The 27084-nt window shown below is 47.3% G+C and overlaps 4 protein-coding genes across 6 annotated transcripts in view; 1 reads left to right on the forward strand and 3 right to left on the reverse strand.

Moving 5' to 3' along the window:
- Positions 1 to 2521: 2521 nt before the first annotated feature.
- On the reverse strand, positions 2522 to 6678 carry hadh (hydroxyacyl-CoA dehydrogenase). Its single transcript, XM_027031741.2, has 8 exons — positions 6514 to 6678; positions 4713 to 4841; positions 4411 to 4568; positions 4074 to 4200; positions 3411 to 3500; positions 3240 to 3312; positions 3023 to 3139; positions 2522 to 2945 (listed from the first exon to the last, which is right to left on the reverse strand). Exons 1-8 carry the CDS (start codon positions 6625 to 6627, stop codon positions 2827 to 2829), a joined length of 927 nt encoding a protein of 308 aa, XP_026887542.2. The 5' UTR covers positions 6628 to 6678; the 3' UTR covers positions 2522 to 2826.
- Positions 6679 to 7431: 753 nt separating this feature from the next.
- Positions 7432 to 11652, reverse strand: LOC113591288 (cytochrome P450 2U1). The gene is made up of 5 exons (XM_027031747.2): positions 10937 to 11652; positions 10077 to 10730; positions 9649 to 9810; positions 9263 to 9430; positions 7432 to 8143 (listed from the first exon to the last, which is right to left on the reverse strand). Exons 1-5 carry the CDS (start codon positions 11382 to 11384, stop codon positions 7965 to 7967), a joined length of 1611 nt encoding a protein of 536 aa, XP_026887548.2. The 5' UTR covers positions 11385 to 11652; the 3' UTR covers positions 7432 to 7964.
- Positions 11653 to 12224: 572 nt separating this feature from the next.
- sgms2a (sphingomyelin synthase 2a) lies at positions 12225 to 20473 on the reverse strand. Its single transcript, XM_027031742.2, has 6 exons — positions 20412 to 20473; positions 15869 to 16475; positions 15117 to 15234; positions 14151 to 14304; positions 13497 to 13663; positions 12225 to 12613 (listed from the first exon to the last, which is right to left on the reverse strand). Exons 2-6 carry the CDS (start codon positions 16327 to 16329, stop codon positions 12428 to 12430), a joined length of 1086 nt encoding a protein of 361 aa, XP_026887543.2. The 5' UTR covers positions 16330 to 16475; positions 20412 to 20473; the 3' UTR covers positions 12225 to 12427.
- A 695-nt stretch (positions 20474 to 21168) lies between these two features.
- The window catches only part of gstcd (glutathione S-transferase, C-terminal domain containing), a 42217-nt gene continuing 36301 nt past the window's right edge, over positions 21169 to 27084 (forward strand). For all 3 annotated transcript variants that reach the window (XR_003412179.2, XM_027031744.2, XM_027031745.2), the window contains exons 1-3: positions 21169 to 22152; positions 22921 to 23409; positions 25084 to 25341. Coding sequence is in view for 2 of the 3 variants with exons in the window: in XM_027031744.2 (XP_026887545.2) it covers positions 21736 to 22152; positions 22921 to 23409; positions 25084 to 25341 (1164 nt within the window). In the remaining variant the exon portion in view is untranslated. The remainder of the gene's footprint in view (positions 22153 to 22920; positions 23410 to 25083; positions 25342 to 27084) is intronic.

Here is a 27084-nt window from a genome sequence, read left to right on the forward strand (position 1 = left end):
TACACAAGGTTGTGCATTTAAATAAAATAAATGAATAAATAATTCGTATCTCTTTTTTTAACCGCTTGCACTGCTCGTCATCACTAGGGCACCACGGTTGGGTACTGACCTCCATTTTGAAGAAGCAAATGAAACTGTAACGCCGACTACATTTACAGCCTTTAACCCACCTGTGTTTAACATTTACGGCATTTAACTGACACTTTTATCCAGAGTGACTTACAACTATGTCCAAATAAAACTTGAGCAATTGAGGGTTAAGGGTCTTGCTCAGGGGCCCAACAGCAGCATCCTGGCAGTGGTGGGGCTTGAACCAGCAACCTTCCCATTACAAGTCAAGTACTTTAACGAGTGAGACTAAGCTGGAGTCTCCATACGGTTGATGGCCATTACCCTGACTACAAAAGTGTGCTTTAAAACAAGCGCAGACAATCTTTCTGCAAAGGGTTGGCACGACTACAACTGTTCACTCCAACCACGCAGGAGCAGCCTGGTGGCGTTGGTTGGGCTGATCTCAGTTGCACCAGCATGATCAGGTATATCGGGTGCGCTGCTCCTTGGTTGGGGCGAAAGCTGCACGCATGCTGGCTCTTCAGGGGATCGCGCTACAGTGCAGTTCCTCAGCCCCAACCTTAGGGTTAGGCACGGGGAGAAGATGAGTCAGCTGATTGCAAGAGGGGTCGCCCCTTTCCTGGAGGCGTGCGCAACTGGGGAGCATTTGTGTCTTTGTTAAAAGACACTCCTGTGTCTGCTCATTGGAGGAGAGAGAGAGAGAGAGAGAGAGAGGGGTCTCTAAACATGACCCTGCTCTGCGTCACAGTCCATTAGACGATGAAGTTCTGTGGAAGTGCCACAGTCACAGAGACTTGACTCTTTGCTGTAGAGTGAAAGTGCTCTGGCAGAAGGTTGCCATTTATCCAGTTTTAACCTGGACAATCTAGTTTTTAGGTGCATGTCTGGGTGTCTTGCTTTTCTTTTTTGCTCTGTTCTACCCTATTGTGGGGAGTTGAACAAGCAATACAATCTTACTGGACAATTTATTTGTTACTCCTCATTTCTCTCACCTACTGGCAATTTAAAGCCAATAAAAAGTCAAACAAAGTCAAACACCAAGTCCAGGTGGAAGACACGTTGGTGGTGAGTAGAATGAAGTAGGAGAGTTTGGGTTTGGCTTGCTGAAAAGATGGAAACTCTATGTGCAATCCAAACTTACTTGTTCAAATCACTTACCAAGGAATGTCCGTTTTTAACATACTGGATATCCCAGATTTCCCACTGTGTTCCAGTACAGCTCAACAGAGTGCACTGTGAACATTTTGCCTGCCACCTTAGTTATGACACGGATAAGAATCAGATAACTCTCTACAGGAAGCACAAGGCAGGGCCATCCTCGCCAGTGTCTGCAGTATGTGAGAAAATGGTGAGTGATTTGGTCTGGCTCTAGTATCAAACACCTGTTGTACTGACAACCTTTTTTGTTTGGAGGCTAAGATGTCCATGTTGCACCGTTTTCCTTTACGGTGGTAATATGAGGCGTCTTTCACGAAAAAAAAAAGCGTCTTTAAAGGTGCATGCTGTGATTTTTAGTTGACTTATAATTCAAATAAACTGTGAAATATATAGAACACAATATAAAGTATATATGTTCGCATCAGCGCTTGTATATTAGGCACGTGCGTTCACACGGACCTCGCGCGCAGACGCTCCGGAACGACGGTGTCTGGGTCACGTGCTAAACTCACGAGTGTTTCTAGGTTTGTAACTTCACCATCATAGTGAGCACAGCCGCATCGGGGCCAAACGCCAGCACCAGGGCCCCGGTCACGGCCGCTTCGTGCCACTGATATTCCAATTATTGGTAGCGTACTCTGGACACGTGATTTGGACGTAGCTCTATTCCAGTTCCGGTGTTGTTGTGCTCCCACACTTAACCGCTAGAGGCGATGTTTCCTGAATCAGAATTACTGACGGTTGTGATCTGCTGCCACCTACTGGACAAAACGGATCAGCACGCTTTCAGGGTAAGCGATGCAGCCCTTATCTGAATTAGAATAATGGTGAACAAAAATTGTGGAGGCTTTCAAAATAAAAAATGATGACGATGGTAAAGTCCAAGTTGCTTTATCTATGTATGGTTGCTGTTTTCACACCAGTTTGCTGGGTTCAGTTTTCCCAGGCTAGTGTGTTCTGGGTCACTGCCCTGATAAGTGAAGTAACAGCACATGGATTTTGAGCTGTCAAGATAAGAGCATAATTTACGTTTTACATTATAGTCAAATATCAGCCACAATACAGAAAATAACTGAGAACTTAACAGGCCATTCTACTGTTGCTTTGCTCCTCAGTCATCTTCTGTGGCCCAATCCGTGATTCTACCACTGGTGTTCTGCTTTTAATCTGAAGACAAACAGGAATAATCTAGAATAAACTAGCAACAATAAAACCTTAGTGTAAACACTCCGAGAGACGTTGGTATGTGCTGGAAAACGTTCCGGATGTTATTTCCAAACCACTCAGCATGGAGCATTTCAAAATATGTTATATTTTTATTATTCTTTTCAAATTCTTCACCACAGATGTTCTTCAGACATTCAAAACAGTCTAACTATTAAGGTCATACCATCAGATGACGTTCTGTTACCTAAAGGTCACAACTGAAAGGCACTGTTTTTTGGGTTTTTAGTGTTGCGCAACTCAGGTTCAATGATCATTCCGTTTCCATCCTCCACTTTCAGCCTTCTCCAAGTTCCCCCTACAGGGGCGTGTGACCCTTGTGCCCTGACCGAGAAGTGGAAGGGTCAAAGGTCAGGTTCACCCTTGCTCCAGTTAATTGTGCTTATAGAAGCCCTCTCCAGTTTTCTTGCCCAACTTGCTCTCTGCCACGAGCTTGTTGAGCAGGGGGCTTGGTGCAAACAGGGGGTTCTCAGGCTCCACCTCATGCCAACCTACAACCACACAAGCAAGAATTAAATCGACATGTAAAAAGTCAAAAACTCATTGACCTGTCTACACAAGTACTTGCCATCAATGATGAATTTGCATGTGTCCAATCCGACATAGTCCAGCAGCTCAAACGGTCCCATGGGATAGCCAGCCCCGAGCTTCATGGCCACATCGATGTCCTCTTTTGAACCGTGACCTGGAGGGACAGTGTGAGACGATTTTCCAGGGCTACTGACAGAAGCCATATTTGACATTTGGAGAAGTGCATCCTGCATGTCCCCGGGGACGAGGTGTACCTCGCTCGTGCAGCCGGATAGCCTCCATCAGGTACGGCACAAGCAACCGATTCACAATGAAGCCTGGAGTGTCCTTGGAAAAACATTGCATGAGGCGAGTTGACTATTTTAATAGTTCACATTTAGTGTCAAATGTACTTCTAAAAACCAAACAAACAAACCAACACTTACTTTGCATGACACGGGGTGTTTTCCTAGTACCCTGCTGAACTCAAGGAGAGCAGCGAACGTCTGTTGGCTCGTCGCTGGCGCCTTAATCACCTACAACCGTGAAACATTTGATAAACGGATCGTTAACATTCTTTCAGAATAGGGGGGACTTTGGCAAAACAAACACCTGAAAATTACTGAATTTACAAACCGCTCATGTAGAACTGCAAATAAAACGATTACCAGCACAAGTCCTCTAATGGAAGTTCTCTCCCACTCCTGAAATCCCACCAATCAGCGACTCTCGGAAGATGGATGTGTTTACGGGACAAAACTAAACTCTGCATGTGTAACGTTGGAGATGTCCTGCAGCTGTGTGGTTAATGATGCGCATGGTGTCCACGTGAACAAGCTAAATGATTCTAATTGTGCCTGAAGTCATTAGCAGTGCAATCCATTTAAATTCTGTATATATGGAATGCCTAAAGGATTTTACTTGTCAACGAAGACTGAAAACAAATGTGAATTATTTTACCAAGAAGCAAATAAATCAGGAATGAAGAAGTGCAGAAAATAGAGGAGGTGAGCGCCTGTAGTAGAGGAGGTGAGTGCCTGTAATAGAGGAGAGGAGATGGGCGCGTCTGTAGTAGAGCAGAGGAGGTGGGCATCTGCAGACGTTCTTACCTCTACCAGCTTCATCATGGGCACAGGGTTGAAGAAATGGAGACCCCCAAAGCGGTCAACCCTTGCTGTGGCCCTGGCGATGTCTGCAATGGGCAGCGAGGACGTGTTGCTGGCAAAGATGGTGTTTCTGGCAGAAACGGAGCACAGGAACCAAAACAGTCTGATATCACAGTCTACATCTCCCACTGTTATTAGCACTGCATGGTGGAGAGAGTGGTACTCAGCCATCACAGTCTACATCTCCCACTGTTATTAGCACTGCATGGTGGAGAGAGTGGTACTCAGCCATCACAGTCTACATCTCCCACTGTTATCAGCACTGCACAGCCTCACGTACTCTGGAGCCACTTTGTCCAGTGTAGAGAACAGGTCCTGTTTAATCTTGAGGTTCTCGACAATGGCCTCCACCACCAGGTCTGTGTTTTTAACCACTGAGGCGGCATCTGTACTCGTAGAAATGTTCTTCAGCACCTTCTGAACAAACTCCTCCCCAGCCTGAGAGTGAGAGGGAGAGAGAGAGATGACTAACAGCTGTTCCTGCACATTTTCAATCTGCATCTTCAGGCCTGCTGTCCAGATTCAGATGTCCCTGGTCTCTGGATTAATTGTGCCACCACCAACACTCCTGTGAAAGCTGACCTCAGGTTTGTCTGCAAACTTCTTCTTCACCACTCTCTTCAGGCTGCCCTCGATGGCCCTGGTGGAGTTCTTCAGGATGTCCTCGGACGTGTCCACCAGCACAACCGAATGCCCTGTTACTGCCACCACCTGAGGAAGCAGGACACTTGGTAAAGTGAAATCAGTTAAGCCACCATTTCCTGACATTAACCTCTGCTGATTTTAAGGGGCCACTTTGCCTATAATGGGCATGAATGATTCAAAAGCCCAGCAAGTCAGTGTATCTACCACTGTACCACTATACCAAGGTAATGGTGTCATGCGCTTACTTCAAACTCAAGTCAAAATCTTCGACTATTTCTGTGCAAACCTGTATAGCAACATTTTAACCAACCAACAGGAAGATGAAATGTGTTGGCACCTCAGAGTTCATGCAGATCGTATTAGCATGTTAGCTAGCTTGCCAGCTAGTGACCCCAAAACTGTAACTACCTACTCCAAACGCAATGAAATGCTCTTTTCTAAGAAGCTGTTTCTAAGAAGCTGTCTAGGTTAGGTTAGCTACCCCCCACCAGGTTTCAGATATATTTAAAACACCTCTTCCCAATATTCTGAGTAAAAGATGAAGATATTTCACATGGTGGCATTGCACAATGTGCGGATCCTTCAGTGTTCCCATCTGTTGCTGAAGAGACACTTATTAACGTAACACCCACTGCTGCCTAGGCAACGGTAACGCTGAAACTAGTTGTAAAAATGAACAAGGTTTTACTAAAGAGAGTCAGTAATTCTGTGAAATGGAAACAGACATTTTTGTTAAATTGTCCAGTTTGCGGATGCTAAATCAATCATCATTGCTACTGACATCAGCTAATTAACTATGATAGTCACGTGCATGTCCAACTATGTTTAGATTTCATTATATGTGTCAAATCCCATGTGCAGTCTCAGTAATGTCAGACATTGTAGTGATGCATGTGAACATACAGAGTAGCAGCTTTAGATAGATAGATAGATAGATAGATAGATAGATAGATAGATAGATAGATAGATAGATAGATAGATAGATAGATAGATAGATAGATAGATTTGAAATTTTAAAAACCCATTAAGATCAATAAAGTAGTCCCCCATGTATGTGGGCATAATTAAAAAACAACAACAATCCATAACTAAAAATGACAACAGAAGTAGCAGAGGAGAGGAGAGTGGAGAACAGGGGAGAGGAAAAGATCTGACTGGAAAGGACATGCAGAATATAGGAGCAGAGGGGAGCAGGAGAGAGGAGAAGATGAGGGAGGAGCAGAGCAGATGTTCCTGATGCCCTCCCAAGTGTACTTGTAAGTAAATACAAACATCAACTTCCTAAACCATGGTCACAATATCTGAACTTGTGCATAGATATGGTTATGGTTATACTTTGAGGCAATAATAATAATGATACTACTACTACTAATAATAAGAATAAGAATAAGAATAAGAATAAGAATAAGAATAAGAATAAGAATAAGAATAAGACCCCCAACCCGTGGATTACTGAACTTCCTGTCCCCCGGCTACATTTGGTCACCCTAACGTTCCGTTCACGGCCTTGAACAAAACAACACACACAGACTTAATCAAACCATATAAATTTTGTTTTCTTGTTAAAAATACTATTCATGCGTCTTCATGCGTATTCAAAACTGAATGGCGAATAATGCGTATGCATGGGTCAGGTACGATAGCTGGTCACCTAGCAGAGGCCGCTAGCTAAATTAGCTGGTTAGCTGTTAGCTGCTTAATCCAGTTTTGTAAATATAAACGGCGCGACCGTGATTACCTGCGCGATGCCAGACCCCATCAAGCCTCCCCCGATTACAGTAACATGCTTGATCGCTGCATTTCGGGCAGCAGAGCTCAGAGTCCTGAGGACATGGTGCGTAAAGAAAGCCATGATATTCTGTCCTACCCAGCGCGCAGTAGGTGAAGGAGTCAGTGGTCACGTGGCTACTTGACTGCAGGATCCAGCTGTGGGTTTTGTTTTATTTTATTTTAGTGCCCCACAGGCCATCTTTACAAGGCACGAAAGACGGGGAAAACAGAGCAACAGCCTCATTTAAGAGGAACAACGCATGTGATTGGATCATGCAAAAGTCTCCAGGATGCACAGTGTGGTTAAATACAGGCTTCAGAAATGTATTTACCATGCTCTGCATGAGAGAGAAATCTCTGCTTTATCTATCTATCTATCTATCTATCTAGTGTCCACATACAAACCATAACAATGCATGGAGAAAAGGACAAAATAGATATTCAGAACATGACATGAACACCAGCAGCGAGGCCTCAGTGCGCTACCAAGACGTCGCTCAAAGAATTGTTCCCCACAGGATGAATGTAGAATTCAGCAAAAATGTATTTTTAAAACTGCCATGTAATACCAATTTTACTTTGAATGTAAAACTGCATTCATTTCCCTTCTTCTTACACACAAATAAAGTACTATTTAGCAAAACAGAAAAACCACCTTGAAGGTAATAACGCAAGTAAGCCACAGCTGAAAAAGTGCCTCTGGTTAATGAAGGAGGCCAGAGCACGTTTCTGAGCCCACAGGAAAGTGCTAAAAAGGGTTTTAAAAGCTTATTAATATAGGAAATTGTCCACACTGTGAACTAGCACACTTTCAAGACATGTCGTGTCCGTTGATGCAGGAAAGAAGAGACAGGAACCAGTGCGTTACCTTGTGGCCTTTTATTAATACAGAGCTCTGGAGATGTCACTTCACAACACAGTGCGAGTGAGATCTAAAGCACAACTTTGCAACAGACAGACTTATAGTTTTCTCGCCTTGTGCCACTGCTTTTGTGTTTTTCCATCTCAGCCGTCGCCTGTCTGACTGTCGCGTGCACATGTCTTCTTGCGTAATCACACATATGCACGTCTAGGTCATTTCCTGTTATGTCTGGACATACAGTAATTATTTTATTAATTCAAGCATTAGTCCTATTCCATTCTGTGCATTATTCTCTATTAGTGTAAGCTTAGCATTCATTTAATTTATGCAACCCCACAGACACTAACATGATTTGGTACCCATTTTCAAATAAAGATTCAGCCATTTTCAGTGAAAGCTTAATCCCAGCACTGTTCCGAGTCTGATGAGCCATCCGCTGGGTGCGCCGCTGAACTCTAGTGCAAAGTGTTGGCCCAGTATTCACCAAACACGGACTCGTTAACACCACGTTAAGAACAGCAGGAGCCTCAACCCCACAGTGATGGGAGCAGGGAGGGTCAACGGGCCGTGGCACATACGGAGAATGCGCCGGGGGCCAGGGTGAGGCCGAAGCGTCCCTGCAGGGAGGGAGGTGCGTGGCCCTCGGGCAGGCGGAAGGTAAAGGCCTGCATCAGACTGCTGAACATCAGGAAGACCTCCATCTTTGCCAACTGCTCGCCCATGCACACCCTCCGACCTGGACACAGGCAGGAAAACGCCATCTCAGCTTAAAACAAGACCCCATCCCTCCAAGTTCAACACCTCCATCCAAGATCATCTGACCAATTTTATTGTATGTTTCTTTAAACTACCAACCCCTGTCAATGTGGACTGGCTCACATACAGAGAGTCCAGAGAGAACATGAAAAACTGGCCAACGTGTTTCACCGATGGTTTGCATTTGCCGTAACGTCAGTCGCGTTTGTTTGCTGGCTGACGCACTATTCAATATGTTGGACTGTTTGCGTGTAGTGTTTGGCCACTGTGTCATTTATCCCCGTGTATATAAATGCTGTTCATAATTATCTTGATTTGAACCTTTATCTCACGGCACATTCAAATTATGTTTGTGAGTGATTATTAACAAGGGTCATGATGTAAAGTCAGAACAATAAAATCAGCTGGAATCGTTATCAGCCTGCTGTCACCAGACCTGCACAACACTGACCTGAGATGAAAACCACACTTCTGTAATTAGTGCTCATAAGTTACAACCAATCTGAATAAATGTAAAACATCTAATAGAAAATAGTCCATCGCATCATTTGCAGTTCTGGCTCAGTGGTGAAGGTTCCTGACTAGTAATCAGAATGTTTCCAGTTCTAGTCCCACCACTGCCAGGTTCCCACTGTTGGGTCTCTGAACAAAACCCTTAACCCTCAATTACTCAAGCTGTACTCAGTCATCATTGTAAGTCGCTTTGGACAAAAAAAGTGTCAAATAAATGTAAATTTGCTGTTGTAAGAACAACTGCATCACATACACTGATAGGATGTGAGATGGTAGAGTAAAATTGTATTTTGTTGTTTTGTTTTTTTAACCATGTGATCATTGTAATTCATCTTACAAAGGCAATTACTCTGCCATACTGTGAGCCAAAACAGTAGTGCATGACTGTTACTACAGCGAAAATGTAAACTAAAATCACACAGTCATGATATTTGTGTCATTGGTTACTGTTAGGCATTCAGAACTCTGCGAATTTTAAGAGAAATATGGACACCCAGCTTTTCTGAAATCCACAAGTGTCTTTAAATATTTATGGAATTTGCTCCCCATTCCATAAATATTCCCAAATAGTATTTATAAACTTTACCTATTCCAAACGGAATGAAGTACTCCTTTCTAAGAAGCTGTCCCTGCTCATCTAGGAACCGTGAAGGATTGAAGTCATCTGGATTTTCCCACACACTGGGATCTCTATGGACCGACCAGAGGTTTGGGATGATAACTGTGCCCTTGGGAATAGTATACCCTCGAAACTCTGCAAAGAGATTGAGTTTTAGGAGCATATAGAGGTCATTTCACAAGCATGTTTCTCTCTGTGAGTCTAATGCACTCCAAAAATTGCTTTCGGGTTCGTAGCTAGAAAATCACATCAGCAATGTTTACGATCATAAGACCTGGAGTCTTTTTGCAGCTAGCATTTTGGTCCCCAGCTACAGAAACCCACAAACCCACTGTCCGGTTCCCATTTTTGACCTGTAGTTCTGGAAGCCATGTGCGGCACAGAGAGTGGAACCACCACCGTCATTCTCATGACCTCCATGATGGTGGCTTCTGTGTAGGGCAGAGTGCCCTTATCCGTTAGAGACGGCAGCCTCCCAGATCCCAGCACTGCATCAATCTCCTGCTGGACCTTCTCTACAACACCAAACCAATAACCACAGAACATGTGACCTCCTATGGAGTCTTTGTCAAGCACTGCGGTTTCTGTGCTTTCTCTTGCATGGCAACACAAGTCTTTGCATTATCTGTAAAAAGCACAAAAGCAAACTTAGTATTGAAGGAGCTTAAGCAAAAATAAATAAAGTAAAAAGCAATCTGAACGTAAAATCATTTGATAACAACCTAATTCACAATCATGTGTCTTCATGATCATATATAACTGCAGGGAGATAGCAGAGTACCTTGGACATCAGGGTGTAAGCACATGTATAGCACCATCCACAGTATGCTGTTAGTGGTAGTATCTGTCCCTGCAATGAACAGGTCCCCTATAATATAGAAGAGGTATTCCTCTGAAAACCCTCCCTCCTCCGACCCTGACGTTTCCCCCTGGGCCAGCATCTCCACCAGATACATGTCGATGAAGTCCCTGGGGTTCTCGGGGTCCAGGGTGGCTCTGTGTCTCGCGATGATCTTCTTGAGGAAAGCCGTAATGTCCCGCTCCACCTGACGGAGCTGCGCAAAGACGCCGAATGGCAGGTGGTAGAGCCAGGGGAAGATGTTGATGAGCACGGCGGCACTGTTCATGGAGATCTCCAGGCCGTGCGCCATGTGATCCAACTGCGTGCGGAACTCCTCGTCCTGCGGGTCGAAGCGCTGGCCCAGGATGATGGACGAGATGACGTTGGACACGGCGTTGCCGATCAGCGGCACCAGGGTCACGCCCGAACCCCCAGCCTCCTGGCTCCCCCTCAGCAACTCGGCCTTCACTGAGGCAAAGCCGTCCTGGATGCAAGGCTCCAGGCTCAGCTTGCCCAGGCCAAAACTACGCAGAGTCGTGTGGCAGAACTTCCGCTGCTTTCTCCAGACTGGGCCATAAGGGGCGAACACAATGCCTGCAGATCAAGCACGCAAAGATATCCACGTTTATCACACCAACAGCAACTTTCCGCGTTTTGCTTAAAGTGCTCTCATTGTACGCGTCTAACCAACGTTAAGAAAACACTAAGAAGGTTGCTCCATGCTGCCGTAAAGGCGGGCACACGCTTGTTGGAGAACATACGAGGAGGAAGTGAAACCTTCATGGCTGGCATCGCCTTACCTTTACGTCTCGTCAGAATTGTTACGAGAGGAATGTCCGGTCTGTCGGAGAACACGTCCGCGTAATTAGACAGCGCGTCTCTGACAGCGTCGTAGCCGGTCAACACCACTATTAACTGGCTGCCCACAAAGACGCTGCACACGTCTCCGTGCACCTTCGCCAGTTCCAGCAGGCCAGCTTGTGTGGCAACCGGATTCGCGTTGCTTCCGTCGTGTCCTTTATGCTGACGGACAAAACGTTTTAAAATAAAAGGGGGTAAAAATAAGCTTCCGAAGTTACCCACGACGGGTAGCGGTCTCGGTCCCGGAGGGATGTTCAGAAACGCCGCGCTTCGTCGGTACTGCAGCAGCAAATAAAACACCGCAGCAAAAACAGCCAAGACAATGACGTTCACGGAAGATGCCGCGAGCGGAGCGTTCTGCCACAGCTGATACGGAATACCCTCCATGCCACACAGCGCGAGCTCAGCTCTGGCCAAGGCTCCACCGATCGCATCCCCGAGCAGCCGCGCGCCGCAGTTGTCGTAGTGTTTTCCGTAAGCGTTTCGTGAGCAGATCTTTATTGGACCGGCAGTCGAAACGAGAACTGGGCGGCTGCTAAGGGGAGCACGGACCAATCCGCTTCAACGGCGATGGCGCTTATTCGGTTTTCGGTGCTGGCGTGCGCAAACGTCACACGGGAATTGCGCATTTTTTTGCACGGTTATTTTCTAGTGTAATAAACCACGCTCATATCTATGAGTCTGTTTTATTTTGTATTGATTTATCATTTTACACGCATTTCTTATATGTAATGACAAATAACGAACACTGATTTGTCAAATGTTTATTGTTAACGTTCGTAAAAAAGTAACGTAGAAAACAAAATCAAACGACCAGAAACGTTATCAGTCGATAGTTATACAGTCCAGCAACATCGCATGCAATAGAAAGGCACAATTGTGACAGTACGGAAGCATGACTGGTTCGGCTTTGTGGCAGCAAACATGATAATGGGATCAAGTGAACCATTCCAAGGACCGAGGAGAGCAGTTTGATGTTACCAACCTTTCGATGTTAAGATGACTAAATGGTGCTCTTATGTTATGGGGCCACTCCAAAGTTAATGTAAAGGTGCCAGTAAAATAGAGCATTTAAAATGTATATGAATTCATATTACACACACAAAAAAAATAATTACATTTATATATATATATATATATATATATATATATATATATATATATATATATATATATATATGCAAATAGTAAATTAAATTAGAATACATTTTGCATATTTTAGACATTTTTAAAAATATGGGCTCACTGTATTTGCCTCTGAGCTCTTTGCTCAGTCTTTGGTATGTTTTATAGGTAACATTTTACACAGCCATAAATTAAACCCACAAAAAAAATAAAAATAATAATAATAATAATTACAATAATAATAATATGGCTATAATGACAATAAAAGCCACAGCAGTGGGCGGAGCTGTGAGGAGGGGGAGGAATCACTCCTCCCGCGCACTCTGAACCATGGTGTACTTCTTGCAGGGGTTCTTCAGGCAGGCTGGAGGCCATGTCACTGGCCAGCAGAAAGAGCAAGGCACCTGGGTCTGGACGTTGCGCTCCAGGAAGTTAAAGATGGGGTTCCACCAGGTGTGGGTGAGGTAGCCGTTGGCTGAGCACTTCACGGCCTGTGGATGAAGGGCAGAGAATTAGATCGCTGGCCTTCAGCCGCTTCCTGGTAAAGCTTGTGTGGTCAGAGTGGCATCTAAAGAAAAGCAAACTCCTCCCTCTCCTGGTGGTGTTTGAAGACGCACTGATCACCAGGACAATTTTAGATAGCAACCGGTAACACACTGATGTACTTAGTAAAAGTTTCTCTGTTTTGTAATCACAAATGATATCCAGATTGTTTATATGATATTACACTATTATCATTATACTATATTACACCAAAATACAAATAATATAACCCTGAAAACCCTGTAATTATATTGGAAATAAATAAATGACCGTCATAGACATATGTGACCAAGAGGGGGCATAAAGTCCTTCCAAGATGAAATTGAAACTACATATTTTTCTCCACCTGTAACTGAATCAAGTAACAATCTGCCCTCACAGTTTGACAGGTTTCCCTTCTCTTTTTCTCCCAGATATTTGGTATTGGTGTTGAAGCCTGAAACTGTGTTCTGAGTAAATCAGTGTGTTGTCTCTCTAGAGCTTTCATGGTTGGTCATGTAAGCACGTTGAGCAGGAGGCTCAGGCTCTTTTTACTGCTCTGTTTTTCATCACCTTGCTCGCTCTCTCTCTCGGACTCACGCAGAGCATGCTCAGAGTTTCGGGGGCGTGAGTGCGCACTGCGTTTCAAGTCAGTTGAAAGTTTGTAGAACAGAACAAATATGGACGCTTCACCACAAGCATCAGCGTTCCAGCACGAAAGTGTAAACGTTTCACTCTGTGTGTTCTGTTTGCATTTACAAATGAATTTGACATTGTATTTATATACAAACATACATGTCTGTGGTGGATGGGGGTAGAAAGGAGACCTTTCTGGGCCCGTAACGCGCGTACCTGTACATTTGTCATGGTATGATACCAGTAGAAGAGACGTGTGGTGATGAAGTAGGCAACCACCACATCCACACTGTAGTGCTCGTGAGCCACCAGGATACAGACGGAGCCCACTGCAGCCAGGAGCCAGCAGAGGAGGTGGTACCACCAGAACGACCTGGGGGAGTCTGCAGGAAGTGGGAGGTGTACTGGTCACTGCGGCATCTCCCTCTGTGCCGTGGACTGAACTGAATGGATCAAAGAACTACAACTACCAAGCCTCCCTTCCTGAAACTGGTAACAGTCAGATGACATGCTGGATGTACATGTTAAGACATGCATATTATATTTACACGTTCTTATGTTATAAAGTACATCACTCTCTGTATTCTTAAGATATTCTTTTTTATCTTATAAGTTGAATAGCACAGACACTGCATATGAGTGACACTGGTCCCACTTATTCAGTCTATAAACAGTAATATGTCAGCCACGGTCCGTTTTGGAAACTTTTGGATGGTCTCTAATGCTGTATCCTCCTGTTTCTTTGTTTTTACTGCCTTTCTGTATCTGTTAACCAACCTCAGACCTGTCAGTCAGGTAACCAGGAGCTGGTTAAAGGAAGTCGTGTAGTCTGTGTGGGAAAGCTGAGGACTCTGGGCCTCAGAGACTCACACTCCTTGATGAAAAGGTAGGTGAGCGTTAGCATGACTGTGTGGCCGCTGTACAGGAAGTCCCCGCACATGATGTGTGAGCCGTTGATGGACAGCCCTGCCCCAGAGATCAGCTGCAGCACTCGCTGCAGTTTGGCCTGAGAATCACCGTAAAGCTGTAAGAGAGAGGGAGGGAGAGAGAGAGAAGAGAGGAGAGAGAGAGGGAGGGAGAGAGAGGAGAGGAGAGAGAGAAGAGAGGAGAGAGAGAGGGAGGGAGAGAGAGGGAGGGAGAGAGAAGAGAGGAGAGAGAGAGGGAGAGAGAGAAGAGAGGAGAGAGAGAGGGAGATGGAGAGAGAGAAGAGAGGAGAGAGAGATGGAGGGATGGAGGGAGAATGAGAGCGGGAGAGGGAGGGAGGGAAAGAGAGAAGGAGAGAGAGATAGAAGCAGAGACAGAAGGGGAAGGAGAGAGAGAGAGAGAGAGAGAAGGAGAGAGAGAGATGGAGCGATGGAGGGAGAATGAGAGCGGGATAGGGAGGGAGGGAAAGAGAGAAGGAGAGAGAGATAGAAGCAGAGACAGAAGGGGAAGGAGAGAGAGAGAGAGAAGGAGAGAGAGGGAGGGGGAGAGAGAGAGATGGAGGGATGGAGGGAGAATGAGAGTGGGAGAGGGAGGGAGGGAAAGAGAGAAGGAGAGAGAGATAGAAGCAGAGACAGAAGGGGAAGGAGAGAGAGAGAGAGAGAGAGAGAGAGAGAGAGAGAGAGAGAGAGAGAGAGAGAGAAGGAGAGAGAGAGGGTAAAGATAAGGAAGAAAAAAAGTGAGTGAGGGAGAGAGATAGAAAGCGATTTAAATCTCTTTAAATGTTCTGATTTTAACATGAGCTGTAGTGTCTGTTCATGAAGGATACTAGCAGGACATGTGATGTGATATTCCAGCTCAATCTTTCCCAGGCTAGCCGTGAGGCAGAAAGGAGGTACAGGGCAAACCATTTACCTTGGGGGCACAGGTCATGTGCATGCCAGGCACAGGCAGGGTGGTGATGTACATCGTGATGCAGCGATACAGGTACAAAGTGCCTATTAGGAAGAAAAACCTCCTACCCACAATTGCCCTGGAAACACAGCACAGGACGCGGGCAGTTTAACGCTCGTTCTCTGTAAGGATCGTTTGAGATGAAATCTGTGGGTGTTTGATTAATACAGTGTGTTGTTATGAACGTGTCATCTTAATGTGTCGTCATGTCACCAGTGCAAGTGGATACAGATGATTTTCTCCAGCACATCATGAGGTTACTCAGTGTTATTTCACGAGGCATTACAGACACAAAACCTCGACACACATCAGCCACTGGGATTTTCACATTTTATAGATTAAAAAGGCAACAAATAATTAGCATGAATGGAATTACATACTGTTGACAATTATAATTAGATAATTATATAGTGAAATCACTTCAAGATTAGTGCATCTATGGTCTTGCATATTCATGTTTCTCTCTTTTAAAAATTAATCTAACTGATCAATGAAATGTAATAAGAGACCCTGAAACGATCCTGACAAAACAATTTCCTAAAATACTTCCTCGTCCTTTCTGACTGTAGCCTGTAGATACAATCAATGGGACTGTTATTCAGGTATTGTTATTGAGTTAATCACGAGGACACTGTGCTCTCAGCCTGCAACGTCATGCCGCAGAAGTGAAGCAGCGCACCCGCTTGTGAGCACAGTGCTGTGTTAGTGCTTACCGGTATCTGTGGAAGAGCCACTGGATGGACCATATCCCCACCAGCAACATACCGTTGACCTCGGTCACCGTGAAGGCCCAGTTCACACGGTCGATGTAGTCGAAGAACTTGTCGGGCAGCGGCGGGCTGCTGTCCTTGGCCGGCACCCTCTCGTGCACAACAGTGATCATGACGGTCGTGAGCACCAGGTTGAAGGCAGCGTAGGCGAAGGCGAGGACCGTCTTCCACCACTCGGACGGCAGCCGGCTGGCTTTGCTTTCCGGCACCGAGATTTTCACGTAGTCCCGGCGCAGCGTCAGACCTTTGCGCAGGCCGTTCCTCTTCTTGTCCTCGGCTGACGTGGGGCTGTGCACGGGACAGGCGGGGCCCCCAGGGACCCTGGGGCCCCCGGAGCCCCCTGACCGGGCGCTGTCGTGCACATCTGTCGGGTGCCGCTCACACTGGTGACCCGGGGAAGCCATGAGGGCCCCACACGCTAGCCCACACACTAATCACTGCAGCACTGCTCACACACACACATACACACACACACACGCTGAAGCAAGTTGGGCTGTTTCCACGTCTCTGCTGAAAATGAAAGGCTTCAGATTCCTGGGTTTGGGTGTGGCTGGAATCCCCAATGAAAGAAAGAGAGAAAGAGAGAAAAAGGAAGTGGCATCTCATACAACTCTGAAAGAACTCAGTCATTTTAAACACGAACTAATAATCCCAACAGTCTCTGACAACAAGTCAGCAATGTCCTTACACTGTTCAACAGTACAATGGAAACACAGAGGAGAACAAAAGAGGGACTGTAGACTGGTATAATCCAAGATAATCCAAGATAATCCAAGATAACCCAGGCCTAAGGTAAGGGCATTTCATTTGGTAAAAAACAACTGATGATTTGGATAAACTTAACATACACCAGAAGAATGCAGGAACATGTTTACCATCCACTGCTTAAGTATATGGAGAGGCCTACGGTACAGTACTGGCTCAGTGGTGACGGTACTTGACTTGTAATCAGAAATTTGCCAGTTCATGTCCCACCACTGCCAGGTTCCCACTGTTGGGCCCCTGAACAAGTTGTGTTCAGTCATGATTGTAAATTGCTATGGATACAAGTGTCAGATAAATCCTGTAAATGTAAATGCATGTTAATTTGACTTCAGTAGAAAAGGCTGCTCTTAAAATAGTAATGGTAGAAGGCCATTTTCTGGGACCACAGACAACACCGGGCACATTTCTGCAACTGTTCTGCGGTTACCATGCACTCACGGAGGTTTGTAAAGACATCAGGAAACCTGACCCGGGATCTGCATTCCTGCTCTAAGATGCTTTGTGAACACAGGGCCTGGATGCATTAAGGCTGGACAAGATGTGGAGCATAAGATGACACGCTGTGAATCAGGGGCGTTTACGGTGGTTACCGCTTAAAGCAACTTCTCAGCCTCTCAACAACTCAACCGTTCTTTCAGCTGCTTCCCTAAACATAGCCCAGTGTTCCCCTGGCGAGAGCATTCCTTCTGCCGCTTCCTGAGGGCTCAGCACAGAGCTACCGTAGTGCTTTAGGAAGCTAACACTAGGATTAGCTCCGGCCCGAGGCTGTACTGCACCACCAACCTCCGAATCGCCATTGCAATAACACCAAATTCAAGGTTTTTACAATGTTCATAATAAATTTCTTAATTCTCTGAAACTTATTTACTTATTTTATATATAGTGTATCTATAAATATATGTATTATGTAAAACTATAATATTTAAAAAAAATCTCTGACTCTTAACTAACTTTTGAAGAACAAATTCATATTTACAGTGTATAGTCCAAGTAGAAAACAGAGGAGCCAGGTACATACAGCTAATCATAAGACATAGCTGAGACCAGGAAGCTGGCCACAACAGCAAGGTTCATCAGGGCACCCATGCCTTCAGGTTAGGGTGGCCGCAGCACCCAGCTCTCCGCGATTCTGAACCCTCCAAACCCTCTCAAAGGCTCACAAAAGGTGAAATGTCTTTGCTAAGAAATTCTACTTCGCACAGGAATGGAGCACACAGGCAGGCTGTGCCTTATCACTCTGGGGCAGCTATTGACAGAACTGCTCCTGCTAGTTTTACTGATAGGATTTTTTGTAGAACTTGGTGAAGCTGGCCTTTCCGACACCTCCTCCCTAACCCCAGGCTGTCGCAACATCGCTCTCCTCCTTCAACAGTTCTATCTACACCCACTGTTCCAGGTTTGCTCAGGTTATCATGACATCAGGCTCTCAGCTGGGTTGTTTGTGTCCGGGAGGTCTGGATACGTGTCCTTCCAAATCTTAGGAGCACGAGCACCCCGGCACAATCTGTAGCACACTCACCACGGCACATGCTTGTGTGGTGTGCACGTGCAGGCGCTTAGGAGCGCTAAAGGCAGAGACAGCATCACTGCATAAGGTGAATTTTATGTGAATTTAAAATAAATGAAAATAAAAAAGCCATTTGTGGGCCATAAAGTTTCCCTGATAATAAACCCTCTATGAAAGACAGCCTGTAATGCACAGATTTCCGTGGCTCTGCTCAAATTACAGGGACTCCTCCACTGAAAACAGGAGAGCATATCTGGACTGGCCTTTCCAATATAGCACCACTTAAAAGCCCCATTAACAGATCTGAGCACATCCCAGTACTCTCATCTCTAAAATGCACCTCAATATCCAGCAATATCCACACACACACACAAAGCACATAACACAGATTCAACCAGCATTACACAGACACGCAACACAGCCACTGAACAACCAGCTACACATAGATGCGCAATGTACTCAACAGATTCTCAATAAACACAACACAGACACTCAACAACCAACATTACATGGACACACAACTCGCACAACACAGACACTGAATAACTAGCATTACAAAAACACACAGAAAGGAGAGCTATAATATTTGAACGTTTGGTAATATTTGATAGTCCGCACAACGCATTGTGTGTTACCGTACTAAATTCTTCAAATGTGGGCTGAAATTATACTGCATTTTGATGAAGCAAAGAATCCTTTCAGGTTGAGATCCGTGACTTGTAATGAGACCCGAAAGACTGTGTGGCTACGGGCAGCACGAGGTGAGCAGTCGTGATGCTCAGTCACCTCTGATTAAACTCCAAAACAAGAATCCATACTTGCCAGACAGAAATGACATATGCAGACCAGCCGTACAGACATGTACAGGTCTGTACTGAGGAAGTCGATAGTCCAAACGCCACGGGTCTGTATGGAGGAAGTGGACAGTCCTTGTAGAAGGATCAGCAGTTGTGGACGTCCTTCCTCAGGCCTCTCATTCACCCCTCATCCTCATGCCTGTTGAACCCGAACTCATCCTCCACCCCCAGAGAGACGTGCAGTGGCAAACTGGCTGTGGGGCGGGGCATGGCAGGGCGGGGCATGTTTAATGCCTTCCACATGCTCCCAGACGCTGTAATGGATGGCTTGGTTGGCTCCAGACGCTCTGCGCTCCCTGGCCGCCTGCCTCCAGCTCTGGGCTGGGTTTCCCTGGCAAGACGCAGCCATGCCTGCTTCCACACATTAAGTGCGCGCTCGTAATGACATGGTACCACCAGCTCTTGGGGCCTTTCTTTGTGCCTTAAATACACCATCAAAGGGGTGGGAAAAAAACCTAGCCACCCCAAAAGAGGCCAAGCTTGAGCAAGAGAGCAGAAAGAGGCATAATTCTGTGTGATAGATTTAGGCTTTCAGCAGCACTGTGCACTTATTCAGTGCATCATGTTCCCAGCAAAAAAACATAAACCATGGGCTGACCATTTGGTGGCCAGTTTCTCTCTCTGAGATGAGCCTGCATTAGCGAGTGATTCATTTTCTGCTTAATGTTGAAGGGCTGGCTGTTCAAGGGCTTAGTCCATAGCCATGGACGCCACATAGCCTGCCTTCAATCAAAGCTCAGTGTGTGTGTTAAAAGTACGATTTAGTGGTTGCCAGATCTTGCCCTTTGAAGCTCAACTGGTGTCCATGGCACCGTGAAACTCCCCGTTTGCTTAAGCCCTCATTGAGGTCAAGGAAGAGGCTGGCGCCTGTAATTTGCTATTCCGTGAATAGCTGTCGCAGAGTTATTACAGGGTACTAGATCTCCTCCTCGAGTAAACGGTGCACTCCCGATTTACGGAAAATATGAACGCGGTTGTTTGAAAACACGGACGCTTGAACACGAGAAAAATTCATAGTTTATCATAATTACATAGCAACAGGTGCTCAAACCAGCAGACTGCTTGGAATAGTTTGTTATTTACTAGTCAGGTTCTTTTGTAATAGTTTAGCAGTTTCTGTAAATAACATGTAAATAACATTAAGCGTAAGGCTCGTGTGTGTGCTGCAGCTGACGCTTCCATCAATATGCACACTTGGGTTACGTCATGACCAGCGACTGATCTAACCGCATCGGTGGAAACGAACACGCCCTGCACGCGGGGACGCCACTACCCCGGACCGTGCACACACCGCGCAGCGGCGCAACACGCCGGTCCGCGTGCAGTCTCGCCCACTCCCGTTAGCCTCGCGCCTTACCTGCTCGGCGGACGCCCGGGTTCCGTCTCCGCACACGCGCGCAGCCACGGCCGAGTGCGCCGCCCCAGAAGGCACGTGCCGCGCACGCGAATGTTTGTTAGCGCGAGGCGGCGGAGCAGGTCCGGGATGTCGCGTTCTAGATGGCTCGCGCCGTGCTCCTTCACGTGGTGGTCAGCCTTTGGCGAGTTTGGGGCTGCGCAGTGGAAACGGGAGCTCCTTAAATCCAACCTTCTCCGTGAAGAGTTAACCTGCTCTCGGTCCATTCAGCTCGGGAACATGGGAGGGCTTTTGTGAAAGGTTTTTGTGTTATGAATCACCATATCAGGTTTAATTTATCCAGTTGACATTTTTTCACACCGTCTCAGAGTTGTGAAACGTTAGTCCACCCATGTCGGAAGATATGTAAAACAAATGACATCGCCACGCGACCCTCGGCTGGATTCAGCGGGTTTAGAAGATTACATTAATTAATTTTTCTCTCTGAAGCTACACACCAGTTTGTTGCTCGTGGACACTATATTTCTTTCCCTGCCTTTATGTTGTAACTAATAAACTGGGTAGAAACATGGGAATTTTGGCTTTACATCCTGACTAGTAAAACCGGTTTCATATCGTGTTTCATTATAGTTTGTAAATGTGCACTACTGTTCGTAAATAATACCACCCTGTCTTGAGAGGAGGGCTTGTAAAGTCGGCCTTAGTTGTAATTATAATTAGAACTGGAGGTTATAACACTGGAACAGCAGATTGTGCCGCATTTATTTAGTAGCTAAAAATGGATGAGTTACTAGGTGAGGCTGACACGTAACATCAGCCTCATGTAGTGTTCATTATAAAAGACTCTGATTTTTATAACTTTTTCAACATGATTTTAAAAATGAAAACAATAAAATAACAGACAAGAAGCGATGCAGTCTGAATTGTCCTCTGAATGGCTGCTCACGCTGTCGTAGGAACGCTTCTGTTCTCCCGGTTGCGGGTCGGCATGTTTTTTGTGGGACACATTGCGACACGTGAATTGGTATCCAGCTCGTTAGCTCCCTTAGCCGTGTTCACACAGGACTCACACTTTAGCTCAGATGATCTTTGATGGGTGAATGTCCAGAGGACTGTAACTTCTGTAAGTGATCGTAATTGCTTCCTTGTAGGTAACGCTAGTTAAAGAGTCATTTATTAGACTGGGACGAGGTAACGAGTTCAGAAGCTCGTTATTGAGTTTAATGATTCAGTTACATTTCACGTCATTTTGATATCAACATCATTTAGCCAGAGAGGCGTATCTGATTATTAAAGCTGAACAACTCAGACAGTCACGCGTGTAAACATGACGCATCCTGAGCCCAGCCCGGGCGCCGCGCGCCTCTTCCTGGAGGTGTCCACCGTACACGGCGCTCCGAGTCTTCCTCTGCACTCCGCCATCAGCCTCTTCCTCCTGTCCTACACCGAGTGCACGTCCGTCCACGTGCACTTGGTCTGGACTCGCGCCGGCAGCGCGCGGGCCCTGTCGGGCGCGCTCCCGAGGAGCCTGCCCGTGTCCGAGCTGAAGCGCGAGGACGCTCCGCCGCTGGTGCGGTCGTGCCGCCTCCCCGCGGTACTGGAGGCCGATGGCCGCTTCTGCAGAGCGGGGCTGGCGGTGGTGCTGAGGTGCATCATCCAGAGAAGCTGCCTGGAGCGGCACGGGCGCCGAGATGTGGCCTCCCTTCTGGGCTTCAAGGGCACGTGCCTGAAAGCTTGCGCCGAGGTGAGGATGGCAGAGGGAAGATGCATTTAAATAACGGCGCATGACTGCTAGAACGGACGCGTCAGGGCTGTGGACATAAAATGAGAAAACCATGAATGTATCCAGACAGTGTAACTTCTTCTTGGGAAGCTGACTTAGAATTCTTGAACGGTGTACTGGGGTTTGGTGCTATTATTTCAGGGGGAGAAGTGCCCAGTTCTTTAGACCGTATAAAGTGGAAGTCCGCTTTGCTGTCTGTGCGTCGGTGTATCCGTGAAAGGCCGAGTCATGTTTAGATCAGGTGCTTGTGAAAGCACCCTTACCTTTGTGGCATGGTGGGTAAAGGGGTATTTTTAGAATTCGAGAAGACCCTTGTCTGCCTCCTAATGTAAACACGTTCATTTTTTTGTTGTGTCTATGGAGTGCCCTGTTAAACATCTCCATTTCTGTCGGCTAACTTTTTTGTTAACCCCTGTTAACAAACCCCTGTTTGCCCATGCAGGTGTGATTTGTCCATGTGTATGTCCTGATTTGTGAGACTGTTCCTCCCTTATTCGCCCAGTGCACCTGTGACTTTTACACCCACTGCTGACTTCTTTGGAGCGCTGTGTTTTCGTGTGTATCTTAGAAAATGCACTGCTCACAGACAACACATACCGGTCACGCCTGTTCTACACGTCCTGACTGACCTCTAGAGTGCCCGCTGTTCGTGAGATCCAGTTGATTTGAAGTTCGTCCTTTTTCGTTGGACTGTTTTCTCACCTTTGACATGTCCTCCTCCTGCACTAGGTGAGCCAGTGGACCAGGCTGTGTGAGATGGACATCCCCTCAGCCGTGGAGGAGCACCTGCTCAGCCCCACAGAGGAAGGCCTCCAGGTTCCTGCCGCCATCCTGCACCTGGAGCATTGCCTGGCCGAGCCGGTCAGGGTGCACAATGACGATAAGCTCCGCAGGAATAAGCTCCGGCAGCAGAGGAACGCCAGGAGCGTCCAGCCAGGGGCCCCGGGGGAAGGAGGACAGCAGGTCTGCCCTACTGAGCCCCAGGGGGAGGACCCGAGGGCGGAGCCTCGTCTGGCACAGCCCTCTGAAGGAGTCGAGCTGAGCGCCGCTCTGGCCAAGCTCTCTGTGGATGCAGTTCCGGCCGCCGCCACCAGGGAGTGCTCCGACATAAGACGAGTGAAAACAGCCGAGCTGCCGGACCTGGAGCATGTGTTCGCCGAGGGCTTGTACTTCACCTTGACCGACGTTGTCCTGCTGCCCTGCGTCTATCGCTACCTGGTAACATTCCTTCCGTTCATCTATCAGACTCTCCTCACGCTTGTCTTGTTATTGGCGGGAGAAAAGGAGGGACATTTCCTTTGAATTATAGTTTCCGGTCTGGGGCGTTTGAGTCTCGAGCATCTGCAGGGCATCCGCGCAGGTGTGGTCTGGCGCGTGTCAATGTCATGTTCATGCTGCTATGGTGGGAACTTGGGTGAGACACACTGGTCCCGGAGGTCAGGGAACAGGCACCTTCTCCCGGGTGGTCCAGTGTCTCAGTCATGTGTCATGCTAGACTGCCTCGCACAGAATGGAGGATGAGGAGCCATGAAGAAACACATGCCTTAATCTGAAGAAACGCGTGCCTTAATCTGAACCCTTTTTTATGCAGATAGAATTTGCAGGATGCTCTTTGATGGGTGGTCTTTGCAGAAAGAGTTTCTGGGGTGCACTTTGCATTGCAGAGTTTTGTCTGGTTTTTCCAGATAGAGGTTGTGGGATGGTCTTTGCATGGTGAGGTTTATCCTGTATTGCTTAGTGAGGTCATGTTTATTATTAGGCTGCTAACGAGATACCAGAGATACCACTGTTGGCATGACGCCAGTAATGCTGCTTCTAAGTCTATATAAATAGAATTGTGTACTGACACATATTAATTGGTTACATATTAACTTTATTAATGTTGTTGGACTGAATTTTATATGTTTATTAAGTGATTTATTCCCAGTTGCTTGGTTTAAAAGTACACAAATGATGCAAAACATAAACATTCAGTGGTTTGTTTACGTTTGTCCAGTTGGGTAAACTACTTGGCACTCAGCGCCCAATGGCAGCTGAAGCAGAAAAGGAATCAGTGCATCTATAGAAACAAACAGCCAGCATGAGGGCGGTTCCCCATCGTGGGCGTGGCCGGGCCGATGGGGCGGTTCCCCATCATGGGCGTGGCCGGGCCGATGGGGCGGTTCCCCATCGTGGGCGTGGCCGGGCCGATGGGGCGGTTCCCCATCGTGGGCGTGGCCGGGCCGATGGGGCGGTTCCCCATCGTGGGCGTGGCCGGGACGATGGGGCGGTTCCCCATCGTGGGCGTGGCCGGGACGATGGGGCGGTTCCCCATCGTGGGCGTGGCCGGGACGATAGGTTAAGTGCCCTCAGAACGCATTCTGCTCCTCCTCCCCCCCGCCTGCTCCCTTTCTGTTCCAGTATCTTTTTCACTTTTTGTGATTCTCTCCATCTGCCTGTCCTTTTTTTTCCCTCTCTCTCTCTCTCTCTCTCTCTCTCTCTCTCTCTCTGGAGTACAGCTCCAGTATCGCCCAGTTTCACACCCTGTCTAGCGTATCTCCTCCCTTGCAGAGGCTTGCCTCGCCACCCGTCATCTCCCGGCCGTGGCAGAGGGGTACTGGAATCTCCAGTACCTTGTTGGACTCAGAAAATCAGTCTGAATTATGAAATCTCAGTATTTCTCCTTCAGATACACACAGTTGTATTAATTCTGAACAGCATAAACTGAGCTGACTGTGATAATATATGACAGTCTGTTTATTTATTTTTCATGAAATATTACGTTCCCACTTGCGTATCCAGTCGTTGAGATGACACGTGTTTTACTGTTCTTATTAAATGCTGTGCAAATTCCCAGCAGTGTTGCCGTGGGAGTGCATTTTCTCACGCTCGGGTGGTCTTGGTGTTTTTCAGAGCTCCCTGGCGCAGCATGCGCCCCACACACTGGACAGACTCCCCCTCCTCCTGCGCTGGTACGCTCGCGTGCGGGAGCTCCCCGCCATCGTCCGCGCGGCCCACGACTGTGGCATGTCTCTCTCCAGCCCCCAGAGGAGCCGGACATTCTCCCCTGCGCCGGGGACTCCTTGGCCTGGGGACGCCCAGCAGGAAAGCCCCAGGCCTTCGGAGGAGCACTTTGTTGGGGGCCCTAGACCCACGCTCACCAAACTCCAAGTAATTTACCCTGCTGCGATTTCTTTAACCTCTCTCTCTCTCTCTCTCTCTCTCTCTCTCTCTCTCTCTCTCTCTCTCCCTCTCCCTCTCTCTCTCTCTCTCCCTCTCTCTCTCTCTCTCTCTCTCTCTCTCTCTCTCTCTCTCTCTCTCTCCCTCTCCCTCTCCCTCTCCCTCTCTCTCTCCCTCGCGCGCGCTCTCTCTCTCTCTCTCTCTCTCTCTCTCTCTCCCTCTCCCTCTCACACTCTCTCTCCTCTCTCTCTCTCTCTCTCTCTCTCTCTCTCTCTCTCTCTCTCTCTCTCCCTCTCTCTCTCTCTCTCTCTCTCTCTCTCTCTCTCTCTCTCTCTCTCTCTCTCTCTCTCTCCCTTCATTTCCACACCACCACCCCCTCTCAGTCAGAGACGCTGCATGCTCCAGGCCTGTGTGCTACCCTTTACCACTCTGTTAAACCTGTCAGAGTGCGAGCGTGTGTCGGTAAGCGGAGGTCTCCGGCGTGCCCCATGCCTCTTTATGAGCAGCAGCCCTGGGCCAAGGCCCTGACGCCATTATACCTCCACATGTTACAACTCTCCTGCCACTTTTCCTGCTGGTCTTCCCCTCTGTGAGACAGAAGCTCGTACGTAACGGAAGCCAGCCGTATATCCCAAAGGACGCGCTATTAACACGGCTCACCGGCTGAGAGGTGACAGACATAATCTTAGTCCACACGTTTGCTTCTGTGCTTATAGTGCAGCGGTTACAGAATGTGTGTGTGCTGTCCCAGAGTGTGTGTGTGTTTTCTCAGAGTGTGTGTGTGTGTTTTCCCAGTGGTACTGGATCCGTATCGGATGTGGCCGATCGAACAGACCAGCTGGAGAAAGTTTCCAGATTGGGCCGCTGCTGAAATCTGGCACGTTCCACAACAGAGCAAAATGAAAATAGCTGAGAACTGGACTGTGTTCTTAGCAGCCTTGAGCGCGCTGAAGTGTGTGTGTGTGTGTGTGCTGCACGTTTGAACCAGGGCTGTTGTTACGGTAACACACTGCAGTTGTGCGTATTTCCCCTAACAACCTGAGATCAGCACCTGCATGAGAAGCATTTGTGCCTTCATACCGCTCCTGTTTATGCAGTCCACTACTGTAATCCACTGCTGTAATCTACCAGTGTAATCCGCTGCTATAATCTACTGATGTAATCTACCAGTGTAATCTACCGCTGTAATCTACCAGTGTAATCCGCTGCTATAATCTATTGATGTAATATACCAGTGTAATCTACCGCCGTAATCCACCACCGTAATCCACCACCGTAATCCACCTATAAATCCTCTACATATGTATAAATGACTGAGTGTCACATCGCTCCCCCCAGCCTGCCGGATCTTCTTCAGAAGGACTGACCTCCTAAGTGTGTGCGTCTCTGTCCCCCGTCCCCCCAGTGCTCTCCAACGCTAATCTTCCTGTGGCTTCTCCGGGAGATGAATGTTTCCCAGGAGGCTTTTCACACCTCGGAGCCTTGTTTACGTACATCTGCGGTTCTAGGGCCCGTCGTGCGAGGCTACGCGGGGGCGTCGGCGTAGTGTCGCGCGTGCACGCCCCCTCTCCCCTCTCCCGCCCCTCTTAAGCCGTTAGCAGCGTTCCCGCTTTTGCTGAACTTTTGTAATTTCCTCCATGCTCCGGCTACCGCGCAGACAAACTGCTGAACACAAGCCTAAATCCAATAATGCTTTACGCTACGCTAAACAAGCGCGCTGCTAACGAGCACAGA

This window comes from Electrophorus electricus, chromosome 11 (assembly GCF_013358815.1).
Source record: "Electrophorus electricus isolate fEleEle1 chromosome 11, fEleEle1.pri, whole genome shotgun sequence".
Taxonomy (NCBI): domain Eukaryota; kingdom Metazoa; phylum Chordata; class Actinopteri; order Gymnotiformes; family Gymnotidae; genus Electrophorus; species Electrophorus electricus.